At 43.0% G+C, this 13,561-nt stretch overlaps 1 protein-coding gene across 2 annotated transcripts in view; it reads left to right on the plus strand.

Annotated features, from left to right (window-relative positions):
• Window positions 1-13,561, plus strand: part of NME7 (NME/NM23 family member 7) — a 115,136-nt gene that overhangs the window by 54,217 nt on the left and 47,358 nt on the right. The window contains exons 6-7 of one of the 2 annotated variants that reach the window (XM_075264025.1): window positions 8,307-8,514; window positions 11,558-11,599. In XM_075264025.1, the coding sequence (XP_075120126.1) occupies window positions 8,307-8,514; window positions 11,558-11,599 (250 nt within the window). The remainder of the gene's footprint in view (window positions 1-8,306; window positions 8,515-11,557; window positions 11,600-13,561) is intronic. The other variant, XM_075264026.1, reaches the window with a different exon arrangement.

A 13,561-nucleotide genomic window follows, 5' to 3' on the forward strand; every position in this document is an offset into this window, starting at 1 on the left:
CCTGGACCACAAAACGGACGGCTATAGGAACTCTTCTGAGTTTTGCGGCCTAGGCTCAGAGCCCCTACATGGGCCTGTGAAAACCTGATCATGTGCATGGGCAGTGGCATAACTAGGAAAGGCGGGACCCCGTGGCGAACTTTTGACATGGACTCCCCCCCCCCCCACTGACCGATGCCAAAGACTCCAACTGACCCCCTCCTCCGCATTTCTGAGCGCTCTATTATGCCCCATAGTGGCCCCTGCACACAGTATTATGCCCCATAGTGGCCCCTGCACACGGTATTATGTCCCTTAATGGCCCCTGCAAACAGTATTATGTCCTTTAGTGGCCTCTGCACACAGTATTATGTCCCTCAGTGGCCCCTGCACACAGTATTTTGCCCCTCATTGGCCACTGCACACAGTATTATGTCCCTTTTCAGACCCCAGAGTATAATAATTGGAGACCCAGGGGGAATAAAAACATAAAAAACCACGGTTACTTACCTGTCCTCTGTCTCCGCTGCAGTCCTCCGCTGTTGTCCTTCTTCAATGACATTGGACGTCACATGACCCGGGATAAAGGCCGGGTTTATGTGACGTCAGAGACGTCGGACAACTAGGCCTGAAGCCTGCCCGGATCGTGGAGAGGTAAGTAACAGTGTTTTTTTATGTTTCTTACCTCTCTCCGGCCTCCGATCATTATACTCAGGTTCTGCAAAGACCCCCGAGTATAATGATAGTGTTTGTGGGGCCCGCGGTGTCACTTACCGATCCCGGCCCAGCCAGGATCGGTAAGTAAATAGGGCCCGTTACCGGCTGGAGTAACTCCAGCCAGTAACAGCCTATTAAGAAAAAAGAAAAAACTGCAGCGGTAGCGGCTGTCGCCGGGCCCCCTAATGTCCAGGGCCCTGTGGCAGCCGCTACCACTGTAGTTACGCCACTGTGCATGGGCCTGTAGAAATGAATGATTTTTTTTTTTTTTAACAAGAGATCACACACAGACACAAAAATCCATTTGTGTGCATGAGCCCTGACCATGGTTTTTATACATAACCATGCCTGTTATCCACCATGTCAGAGAGGCCAGGACACCTAGGTCCGGTAAAGCCCTGCAGCTTCTTTGGCTATACCATGAATGCCCAAGATGCAAATACCCCTTTACATATATGTTCCAGTAATCTTCCTAGCTTTATGCATCCTGCACATATAGAAAGTCTTCTGCCACCCTGACAGTATATTCCACATATGAAGCAACGTAAGCCTCTCTTGGCACTGCTGGTATCGACCAGTGTATAAATAAAGGGATAATGCTAATAATGTCATAGATGAGCTTGGCGATGTTTCTCAGCATGTCTGCAAGGGCAGAAGTCAGCTAGATGTCAGCACAATCCATACTTTAATTTTCAGCTGTGGTTCTTCCTGTGCTCTCCGTAATTATAGTATAGCTTGTACGTATGTCATTCAGCTCCAGTGCCCTCTAGCAGACATTTTCTTCTCTTCAATGTCATTGTAGTAAATAATTAAAAGGCCTGGAACTGGAGTTCGGAGTCACAGTTTCTGTTGAATAATAATTTTTGTTAAGCAAGGCACAAGGTATGCTGACAGGTTTACTAAGTTATATTTAATAAGCTAAAGGGGACAGCGGGGCTCAATTCTGCATAGACCTTTATTCATTCAGAGAGGTGACGTTCTTTGTCCTTACCACTACAATTGTCATTTAGCATTGACAAACATGTACATGTGAGGATTCTTGTGTCCGTCTAATCACTCCTGTAGCATCTCTGACGTAGGTTAGCTTACCATGCCAACTAGTAAATGCCACACTGAAAGGATCCATTCAGACCTGATGACAATGGCCTGGCCAAACACCCCACCACTACAATCCCTACTTTATATTGATGGCATAGAATATGTTATCATTGTATACGTCAGTATCAGTCTGATATTGCTGTTTAGAATTAGTGAAATATAACTGGATATTCCCTTCTCCAAAACAATCTGCTCCAGAAATCACCCGATTGCCTCAATTTCGGCTGCTGCAACTCCTAGCGATCAGCTGAAGTATTGTTAAAGGGGCTCTGTCATTAGGAAAAGTCATTTTTAACTAAGCTCATAATTGCATAGTCTTTAGAAATGCTATTCCACACCTACCTTTTGTATGTAAATTGCCTCAGTGATTTTTGAATGAGCCCATTTTTACTCATATGCTAATGAGCTTCCAGCCAGCACAGGAAGTTCCCAGCAGCACTACTCTATGCTATTCTTTCCTATCTGTGTGTGCAAACAGGAAGCTGAGTCATCATCAGCAGCCTGTGCTGTACGCATACATAGGAAACAATAGGCAGAGGGTGCACGATGAGACTTCCAGGGTGCACCTAGAGGCTAATTAGCATATGAATAAAAACTGGCTCACTCAAAAACCACTGAGGCGATTTACATACAAAAGGTAGGTGTGGAGTAGCCTTTCTAATAATGCATGGATGTGCTTAGTTAAAAATGACTTTTTCCAATGATAGAGCCCCTTTAAGGGAGGCTGGATCCTGTCACTATTCCAATTTATGGTGTTTTAGTGTGTTTACTATGGTTCCATAATTTTGCAAGATTCTGGCGATGCCAGTAAATGACCTATTTTATAATCGAGTTGTAAATTAAAGATATTTTTAAAGACTTTTTTTTTTTTTTAATTACCATGTTCTCTATAAAAATATATATATATATATATATATATATATATATATATATATATATATTTTTTTTTTTAAATGTACAATTTAATTTAATTAAAATTTCTAAAAATCCTGCAGTTTCGGCCAATGGGACAGTAATTGTGTTGAGACTTCCTGTAGACTTTCTGTAGGAGAATTCTTTATCGCAGCCCTTCACTTATCAGCACACGTGATCACATCTATCTTGTACACTGTGTACCAATAAGTACCGTATTTTTCGGACTATAAGACGCACTTTTTTCCCCCCAAATTTCGGAGGAAAATGAGGGTGCGTCTTATAGTCTGAATGTGGGTTTGCAGCATGGCTGCGCTACTGCCACCGCTGGTTTTCTTCAGCGGCAGGAGCGTGACTATACTGCAGGCCCCGGCAGCTAAGACAGTCCCCGGCATCTGCTGTAATAGACCGGCGGATGCCGGGGAGTGTCTTAGCTGCCGGGGCCTGCAGATTGCCGCGCTACTGCCACCGCTGGTTTTCTTCAGCGGCAGGAGTGTGACTATACTGCAGGCCCCGGCAGCTAAGACACTCCCCGGCATCCGCCGGTCTATTACAGCAGATGCCGGGGACTGTCTTAGCTGCCGGGGCCTGCAGATTGCCGCGCTACTGCCGCTGAAGAAAACCAGCGGTGGCAGTAGCGCGGCCATGCTGCAAATCCACTCCTCCTCCACAGGTCCCGGCAGTCAGTTAGCCCCCCCCCACCGGCCCCATACCTTTAGTGATGCAGGCCGGCTCCTGCATGGCGAGGCCGCAGGAGCCGACCTGTTCCGATGACAGCCGGGAGCCTAATGAAGGCTCCGAGGCTTGTCATAGATATATATTACTATCGCGGCTGGTCTATGACCCTCCGCGATAGTAATGTATAGAATCTCCCATAGACGGCAATACACTTGTATTGCCGTCTATGGGACTTGCAATCAAATGATTGCAGGTTCAAGCCCCCTAGGCGGGGGATATTAAAATAGTAAAAAAAAAAAAAAACACTTAAAAAAAATATAATAAAAAATAAAATAAATAAAAGTTCACCTCCTTTCCCTAGAATACATATAAAAGTATAACATTACTGTGAAACATACACATTAGGTATCCCTGTGTCTGAAAATGCCCGGTCTACTAATATTTTTATGTACAGTGAACGTCAAAATCAAAAGTGCTAAACTGCCGGGGTTTTCTCTCTGTTTTGCCTCTGAATTAAATAAAAGGTGATCTAAGCAATAAACATTTCCCAAAATGGTATATCTAAAAAGTACACCTGGCCCCACAAAAAAAACGCCCTATACATCCCCGTACAGCTGCAGGGTCACCTTTCAATGTGGCCTTGCAGCTGTTTCAAAACTACAACTCCCATATATTAAATATTTTACCATTTTTTGCGTCTTATAGTCCAGTGCGTCTTATAGTCTGAAAAATACGGTATTTGGACACCTGTTGTAGAATAGAAAAACAACATTTATTCATATACAATGGTAGAATGGTACAATGGTAGTTGGTAGACCCCAGCAGATTCTTCCTTACGGATGGTATTGATCGACACAATACTTCCGGATGCCTGGTGAAACTCCTGGTGTATCTGAGACATCGGTTGGGTGCGGTTTCCCTGCCCAGCACTCATCGGCCTCTATCTCCCAGTTTTGGGGGTCTGCCAACAATCACCGTTCACCTTCCACCTTGTAATCACATAGGCCAATGTTTATTTGGGGTAATTCAGTTCACTTGCTATGATCCTTAAGGATCGACCATTTCTGTGGTATCCCCCAGTTACCCCTTTCTCAAAATCTGACAACTCTGCACTTTGTGGCATCTTGCATGCGACTGATGCCAATGCTGTTTCCTATATAACGGTGGAAGGCGGGGCACACATCACGACTGCAGATATCTTCATTTGCATGTGTGTCCAAATACTTATTGGTAGACAGTATATATGAAAATAAGAAAGTAAATCCACCAGTCACATGGCCTGTCTACTCCCTTCTCTGGGCACAGGACATGCCTGGTAAACTCTTCCATGAAAGTTAATAGTGTCAATGGCCCATGGTCTGTCTACAGGAAACCGGAAGTCGCCAACTATTTTAGGCTTAGTGGCAAGATTGGGAATTGCAAGATGTTTAGTATTTTTAATATAAATAATAATAATAATAATATGGAAAATTAAAAACATCACCAAAAATTCTTTAAAAATATGTGATAGGTCATTTCCTGAGACCCTTTCCCTTAAGTTGATGAAAACAAGTCATTTAAACCATACCAAATGGTCGTCGGTGTGATTTGACAACGAAGGTTCATTTTAGGAGACCAATGACACACTTTTATTTTGTGGAATAAATTTACCTGTCAGGGGCCACACGGTGGCTCAGTGGTTAGCACTGCAGCCTTGCAGCGCTGGGGTCCTGGTGATCAAATCCTGCCAAGGGCAAAAAAAAACATCTGCAAGGAGTTTGTATGTTCTCCCCATGTTTGTGTGGATTTCCATCTCATATTCCAAAGACATACTGATAGGGAAAAATGTACATTGTGAGCTCTGTGTGGGGCTCACAATCTACATAAAAAAAATAAAAAAATAACCTGTCCAATAGCTGGACAAAAGATCTTTCATCCGTCTTTACTTGAAAGAACATCCCTTGATGAAATCGTTCATTCTTAACCTGGTGTCATTGAACATGTATGGCCAGTTTGTATGACTGTAGTGCCCAGATTGTTCACCAAACTATTGTTCGTCTAACCATCAACCTACTTCTGCCTGTTGTGAATTCTTTGAAAGTGCGTCCATTGTTTTTGAGCTGAAACCGATAGAGGAAAAAGTCCTCCGTGCAGAACTTTTTCCTTCCACTGATTTTCAGCAGACTCTCTGGCAGTGTCCAACGGAGACTCTAGCGCAGATATGATCTTAGCCTGAATGAGATTTTCTAGTAAATAAGCTTTTTTTTATATTTACTTAACCCTTATACTCCTTAAAGGCTACCTATCAGGTGAATTTGAGACACTACACACCAGCATGCTGCTATTGTTCAGTAGAGGTTATGTAACAATGTAGTTACACCAGTTTTCTGGATAAATACAGTACAAAAATTCCATTGTGAATGTATGAAGTTTCTTTGCCACTACCGCTAACACAAAGCCTTTTCATTTGGGACATAAAAGAGGCACTCTCCTATCAATTTCATGCAGATTTACTAAACTATGAACAATCCTTGTGTTCAGTAGGGTAAATTATTATCCTCAATAGTCATGTGCTTTGGGGATAGAGGTCCTGCTATACCAGAACATGTAACTATAGATATTTGTCAACCACTAATCTATCTAAATAATACATTCATACAGTGACCAAATATTAATATGGTGTAAGTCTCAAATAATACTTTATGACCCCAAAATGCTGCCACATAGTGATTGAATAATTCTGCCAGACTGTCACTGAATAAAGGCCACTATACTAGGATCTATAATACTGCCATATAGTAAATAAAGGATTCCAGTTGCCATGTAGTGGTCAGATCTCAGGTTTACACAAGCACTCTGTAGAGCAGCAGTCCCAAACCTTTTTCCTACCAAGCACCTCTTTCATGTAGGCCAATTTTCCTGTGGCCTGGTAGGAAGCAAGGTCTGGGACGGGATTTTTGTTAGCAGGGTTGGGACGAATGGGCAGCTCATAAGAAAACACAATAAAATGCATATTTAATTATTACAGTTATAAATTTCCCTATACTTTATTAAGGGAAATCTCTCCAGATCTTGCATAACTTATTGGAAGTATGGGTAGGGTGGGGGGCCCTCACTCAATTAGGGGTGATATGGAGAGAGCTCCCTTAATAAAGTATAGGTAGGGCAGGGGGGAAACCATCACTAAGGGGACACTATTGCTTTAATAGTGCCCCCCATACAGATATTACCTGTGTGGGGTGGACTATTACCTGTGGGGGCTATTATCAGGGCACATTTACAGTAATAGTGCTCCGTACAGTTAACAACATTACCTGTATGTGGCTGTTGAGCCCCCATCTCCTTACACAAACTCACAGGTAATAGTCTCCCCGCCACACACATAGGTAATGTTATTGAATGGGGCACTATTACCATATTAGTGCCCTAGTAGAGCCCTCTCCCCCTACAGGTAATATTACCTGTGTGTGTGGGGACTATTATCTGTGATTATCACAACAGTAGTAGGGCCCCCCATTACCTGTGTGTGATTAGACTGTTATTAAATGTGGGAGGGGGGGACATTATAACTGTAATAGTGTCCTAATACTGCCCCAGCAGATAATAGTTCCCCCTCTCCCACACACAGGTACTGTTATTACCTTTGGTAGGCGCTATTACTGTAATAGTGGGCTAATAGTGCTCCCCACAGGTAATAATTCCCTACCTCCCGGTTGATGCTCATATGCTGCATGTCAGCATAGGAGCATCAGCCGACACCTAGTAGCCTACAGAAGTCTCCAATGAAAGGTCCGGCCCAGTACCAAGTGATCCACAGCCCATTACTGGTCTTTGGCCTGGTCATTGAGGATCTGTGCTGTAGAGTATCTGTAAAAAATATACTACTCCTAAACCTTGCTGCCTCGGGTACTCCCCCACTGGTGTTCAGTGGCAAAAACAACATTTCTCCTTGAAGATGTTTTGTAAATCAATATAGACCATGTCTGTCTTAGCAATAATGTACCAATGATAGGATGATCACAAAACATGGAGAACTACAACGGATGGATTTCTAAATCTACAATGATTGACTCGTATTTATTTGCTTCAGTAGGAAGTTAAGACATGGATTATTCATTGATTCCTTCATTTGGTTTTAATCCCTTTTTTTTATTGATAAGTATCGGTTATAAATATAAGTCCTATAGACTAGGTTCACATCTGTGCTTGGCCCATCATGGGGGACCCAAATGACGTAGAGCCTTACTTCTAAAACAGCAGTTACCCGTGGACCCTATAGACTGTAAAGGACTTGGCCGGGTGTCCGCCTTGTTTGTACTGAAATCGGTGGAAAGAAAGGTTCCCCGTTCAGGACTTTTCTCTCCACTGATTTCTGGCAGTCTCTGCAATGGGTCTCCAGGGCAGATGTGAACTGAGCCTTAGTTATTTTACCTAAAAATATTCCCTTTTCAGTTTGTCGGTTGCTATACCATATACGGAGAAAGGAGAAGCTGGTATCACTTGCCTTTAGTTCAACTTCTGAAATGTTAGATACCTGTAATCTATGCTATAGTTGTATACAGGTTGGTTATTTAAGCAACATTGCATATAGAATTGTAGAAAAGTGTTCACAAATATCAGTTCACAACCCTCCATTCACTCCAATGGCCAAACAAGGACAAATATGTAATTTTATACTCTTTAGTAAACTCTTAATGTCTAGGTTTTCAGTGAGTGCATTGTGTATTTCTATGAGAGGATTCCTGTTTCTTTAAATAGGATTCTTTTGTGTGCTGTCGTGTGCTACATATATTGGGTAGAAGGACTGTTTTTAAGCTGTTTATACACCAAAAGGATGTATAGGAGGCCATAGAACAACTTCTAACATCTCCTTTGGCTTCTTTACCTTTAAGAAAGTATTTTTAGATCATTGAATATGTGTAAATGTTACATTTCTTTTGCAGTGACCTTATCAATTTCATGACAAGTGGACCTGTAGTAGCAATGGAAATCATTGGAGATGATGCTGTTTTTGCCTGGAGAAAACTACTGGGTCCAACAAACTGTAGTGTAGCCCGAAGTGAATCCCCCGAAAGCTTACGAGCCAGATTTGGGACTGATGGAACAAAAAATGCAGCTCACGGATCTGACTCCATTGCTTCAGCTGCCAGAGTGAGTGCTCTTTACAGTGAAACCAGAATGTCTTTTGCCTAAGTATATATTTGTGTATATTAAAAGGTATTGGGAGAGATTTATGTTAGGGAAGACTTACTATGCAAAATGGGCCAAATAAACTGCCTTGTGCCACATCTTTTTTAGACATATTAACAACTTACAAAAAGGAGACATGGCTTAATAGCGAATGGCGTGCCTTAAGTTACAAAAACTTGCACCCAAAACTCTGAATTTATCATCCAATGTCAGTAATCCATTTTTGTTAGACATTTACCCAATGATAAGATGATCACAAGCTGTCCTACTGTTGGCACCCCATCAACCAGATGTAGTCCATGGGGAAAGACATTACTAAGTGTTCATGTATTGGGAATTTCCACTATTATGCAATTCCTTTTGAAATCAATTTGTTGTTCATGTAGTGTATGGACTTAACAGGTCCTCAAGAGCAAGAGATGATCTTAAAGTATATGGGGTCCTGAAAGTAGGGGCCATTTGTGTTACCTCATATTTTCTAAACAGAGTATTAAATGATAGGCCATTCGGCCTCTCAGGTCTTCCCCTGTAATAGTCCTTATTCCCCTTCTATAAGATAGGTGAGACCTTATGGGACTACATAAATGGGGTCCCATAAGTGCCCATGTGAATGGAGGAGTGGTTCACATTCTTGTCTACTACTCCATTTACTTCTATGAAACTGACATATATTGACAAGTACAGCATTCTGTCAGTTCCATAAAAATAATTGGAGTGGTACCCACACATACACACCATTGCCCCATTCACATGGGGCACTCGAGACCCCGAGTGATCAGATACTTAGAGGCCTTCACACTTCCGAAAATAGAGTGGAATTGAGCTGGACTTCCACTTCACAATCCTCTGTATTCTCCACTCTGCTGGTGGCTCTCCACCATGGCTTTCAGCTTCTGATCACCACCACATGAATAGGACTGATCAGCTGAGTGTCATACTGTGGGTTCTGTAGCTGATCAGCTGCTAAATCCATGGCATGATCGAGCAGGACGCTTTTTTTTTTTTTTTTTTTTTTTATATAAAGTGTCCTGCTTTAAGATCTGCCTCCCTTTGAAAACAACAGAATGTAGAATCTGTTCCTCCTCAAAAATCAACATCAAATTCCTACATGTGAACAGTCTCTTATCCACTATCACTAAGTAAAAAATAATACCGTATTTTACGGACTATAAGGCGCACTGGACTATAAGCCGCATTGCCCATGAGCGCCTTATAGTCCGTCTCGGTTCATATATAAGGCGCACCGGACTATAAGCCGCAGTCCGGTGCGCATTATATGTTATTGAAAGCGGCGGCAGGCAGACTTTGCCAGCGGCCGCTTAACCCCCCGCGTGCCAGCCGCTTCTATTGGAAGCGCTCGGCAGGCGAGGAGGGGCTCTATCAGCAAAATCATGCTGATAGAGCCCAACCGTAAAAGTTAGATTAAACTACCCCCCCGTTTTAAAATAAAAGCCTGAAACTGAATGTGAAACTTACCGAGCGGTGCAGGGTGGGCGGGTATTCAGGCCTCCTCTTCCTCCGATGTTCCGTCCTCCTCCTCCGCCGCTCGCTAACTGATAATGGCCTGGGCGCATGCACAGTAGCCGTAGAAGCATTATGATATTGCGCATGCGCCCAGGCCATTATCAGTTCGCGAGCGACGGAGGAAGCCTGAATGCCCGCCCGTCTGCCCTGCACCGCTCGGTAAGTTTCACGTTCTGTTTCAGGCCGGCGTGACAGCAGGGCTGCCGGACACTTCCCATTCATTTCTATGGGAGCCGGCATGCGAGCGCTCCCCATAGAAATGAATGGACTGCTTTTTTCCATTCATTTCTATGGGGAGCGCTCGCATGCCGGCTCCCATAGAAATGAATGGGAAGTGTCCGGCAGCCCTGCTGTAACGCCGGCGTGTACGGCTGTGATACACGCCGGTGTTCCGTAGTATGAATGCACCCTTACGGTGCCTTTTATGTATGTATGGAAGCGGCACGCAGACTTTGCCGCCGCTTCCATCCATATATAAGGCGCACCGGACTATAAGCCGCACTTACGATTTCTGAGGAAATCGTAGGTTTTTATGTGCGCCTTATAGTCCGGAAAATACGGTAAAACAAAAGCCTCTAGGCTATGATATCACAGTACAGCTTTATGGTGAACTACTTGTTTTACAAAAGACACCAAAACACATCTTAGGGCGGGTTCACACCAGCGCCCGATCTCCGCCTTGTGGGTTTCCATCTTCTGCCTGAGAAACCCTGACAGTAGACGGAAACCCGGCAGTCAGTGTCCGCCCGTGAGCGTCTTCTGGTCTCCGTGGTGAAACCATTTTCTTTTACCAGACACAAAGTCCTGCATCTCCGACTTTGTGTCCGGTTAAAAACAAAACGACTTCACTGCAGAGACCAGAAGACGCTCACGGCCGGACACTTTGCAAACCCATTCAAATGAATGGGTTTGAAAAGTGACTGCTGGTTTCCGTCTCCTGTCCAGTTTCTTGGGCAGAAGACGGAAACCTAAAAGCAGAGACCGGGCGCAGGTGTGAACCCGCCATACCATGTAGTTTTTATTCATAAATATTGCATTCCCATGGTTGACATGAAACTTTTTGAAATCCCATGTACTAATATTTTTTTTTTTTGTATGACAGCAGAAAAGTTACCATGTAAACATGACCTGGTTGTATATTGTATTTAGGTGATTTAGCTACACTGTGACGTGTGAGTAGTAACTTCATTCTCGCCATTATTATTTCTCTGTACAATACATAGAGACATTCAGTACAATATTTGCTCTAAATGACTGAAAATAAGATGTTTAATATTCATTTATGCTCTTAGCCATAGAAGCGAGAAGCTTATTACTCATGATCACAATGTTAGCTAAAAGCTATTTGCAAATGACCTCCATTTAGACCTTACTGCCTGCATATGACCTATATGGATAGCTATAGAAGATATTACAGCGCACATGAAGTATGTGGTTACATAAAATTATATCATTTCATTTTCTTCATTTCTCCATGTAGCCTGAAAGGATTTTTGATGCATCGATTCATACAAATAAACTGGTATGGCGCCAGAGCTCAGGATTAGTTGGGTTTAACCCTTGCGTAGAAATGCTTAGCATGGCTTATGCTCTGAGGTTTATTCTTCATTCTCACATGTAAAATATATTGGTGACATCAATGTGTAGGTACCTTAGGCCTAAGAATCACAGACATACATGTATAAGAAGAATGGTTTCCAAGGACCTGATTTTTTAGCAACTTTTTTTTAATTAGAATTCAATTTTTCCTTTTTATTTTAGTGATGCTACAGTTACTTCACATATAGGGAGCCTATACCTTCCTGCTGGGTGATAACAGTCCATATAATAACACAAGCCTTGTATACTGCAGGGCGCTCACATGACGCACACAATGTCGCTCACCATAGAAACAATATTTGTCCGCTTTTCTAAGTCACTTAAATAGTCATAAGCTTTTTATACTATTTCCAAGCTCACTAGCTGTGACCGTGACTTATACTATATTTTTATGTTGCTTTGTTCCAATTGAATGGATAGCTATACATCTTATTATAAAGGTTTTAGTCTAAATTCTGCATTTTTATGTAGACATTTTGTCAGACCTGCAGTCTGCGACTATGATTGTGGCTTAGAGGATCTTTCTGCTTTCACCTGCTGACTGTGCCATTTAGTACATACATATATGACGTGCCTATTCTGGGGCATCGTTTTTATTTTGTACTGCCCTGTTCCCTTGTTATTCCGCTTGGAAGCATATAAAGAAATTGACAAGTGGGAGTTACTTCCCTCGTGAAAAGGGTGTGTCCTTACATAGTCTGTACTGATAGGTCAGCATCTGATAGGTCAGCAGTGTGTAGTGACACACCCCATTGATGAGAAGAATTTCCAGTGGGACTAACAGAAGAAATGCACAATGCAGCTTTTTCTAGCACAATAAAAGTGAAGACAAATTAGTTATTTCAATGAGAATATAAGTATTTTCTAGAACTGCAGCGCTAGGAGATTAGATAGGTCCTCTTTAAAGTGGTTGTCCAGTGATGAAAATTTTTTTAAGATAGGGTCATAATGGGGTAAAAAACACAAAAGAAGCAATAAACGCCTCCCCAGCTGCTCCCAAACAAAAGAGATGCCAGAAGAGGCCAACTCAGGTCCGGTTCGCATCTGTGCATGGGTTTTTGCTCGGGAAGTCCGCTCGGGGACCTCTTGAACGGAAACCTAATCCACCTAAAAGAAAAAAAACGGTTACTTAAGGAGACATAGACTATAACGGGGTCCGCGTGGTTTCCGCATGAAAAATCTGAAAAGAAAAGTGCTGCTCACAGGACTTTTGTCTTTGCATTTTTCATGCGGAGAGGGGAACGGAATGGCCGAACGCAGATGTGGCCTGAATTCGGTATTCTTTTCGGGGAGTCTGCATGGGAACCTCCCAAATGGAATACCAAACGCAACTGCAAGCGGTGTGCCAGTGAAAGGACATGGACCCCATAGACTATAATGGGGTCCATGTGTTTGCTACTCACTGCCCGCACGAATCTTGTGGACAAGAAAGTAGATTGTGACATACTTTTCTGTCCGCATGATCCCTGCGGAGATCTGGTGTCAAGCACACGGACCCCATTATAGTCTATGGGGTCTGTGTGCTTTCACTGGCGCACCACTTGCAGTTACGTTCGGTAGTCCGTTCGGAGGGGTCGTCATGAAGACTCCCCCAGACCGAATACAAATGCAGATTTGAACCGAGCCTTAGGCAGTCACTGACAGATCACAACCAGGATTTGTCTCAGGGGTCATTTCCTTCTTATCAAGAAGCAGAATAGAGGAAGTAAAGACCAAACAGGACCCCCAGGAAGCATCAGAATGGGAGCCACAGGGGAGGGGTAAGGTGAGTATTGCTTCTTTTGTGTTTTAATCCATTCTGCCCAAGGCCATTTTAAGTATGGAGTGTTTTTCACAATGCAGTTTCAGTCCTTTGATCCATCTCTGGTTGTGAAGTGAAATGAAT

Source organism: Leptodactylus fuscus, chromosome 2 (genome assembly GCF_031893055.1).
Source record: "Leptodactylus fuscus isolate aLepFus1 chromosome 2, aLepFus1.hap2, whole genome shotgun sequence".
NCBI classification, from domain to species: Eukaryota; Metazoa; Chordata; class Amphibia; order Anura; family Leptodactylidae; genus Leptodactylus; species Leptodactylus fuscus.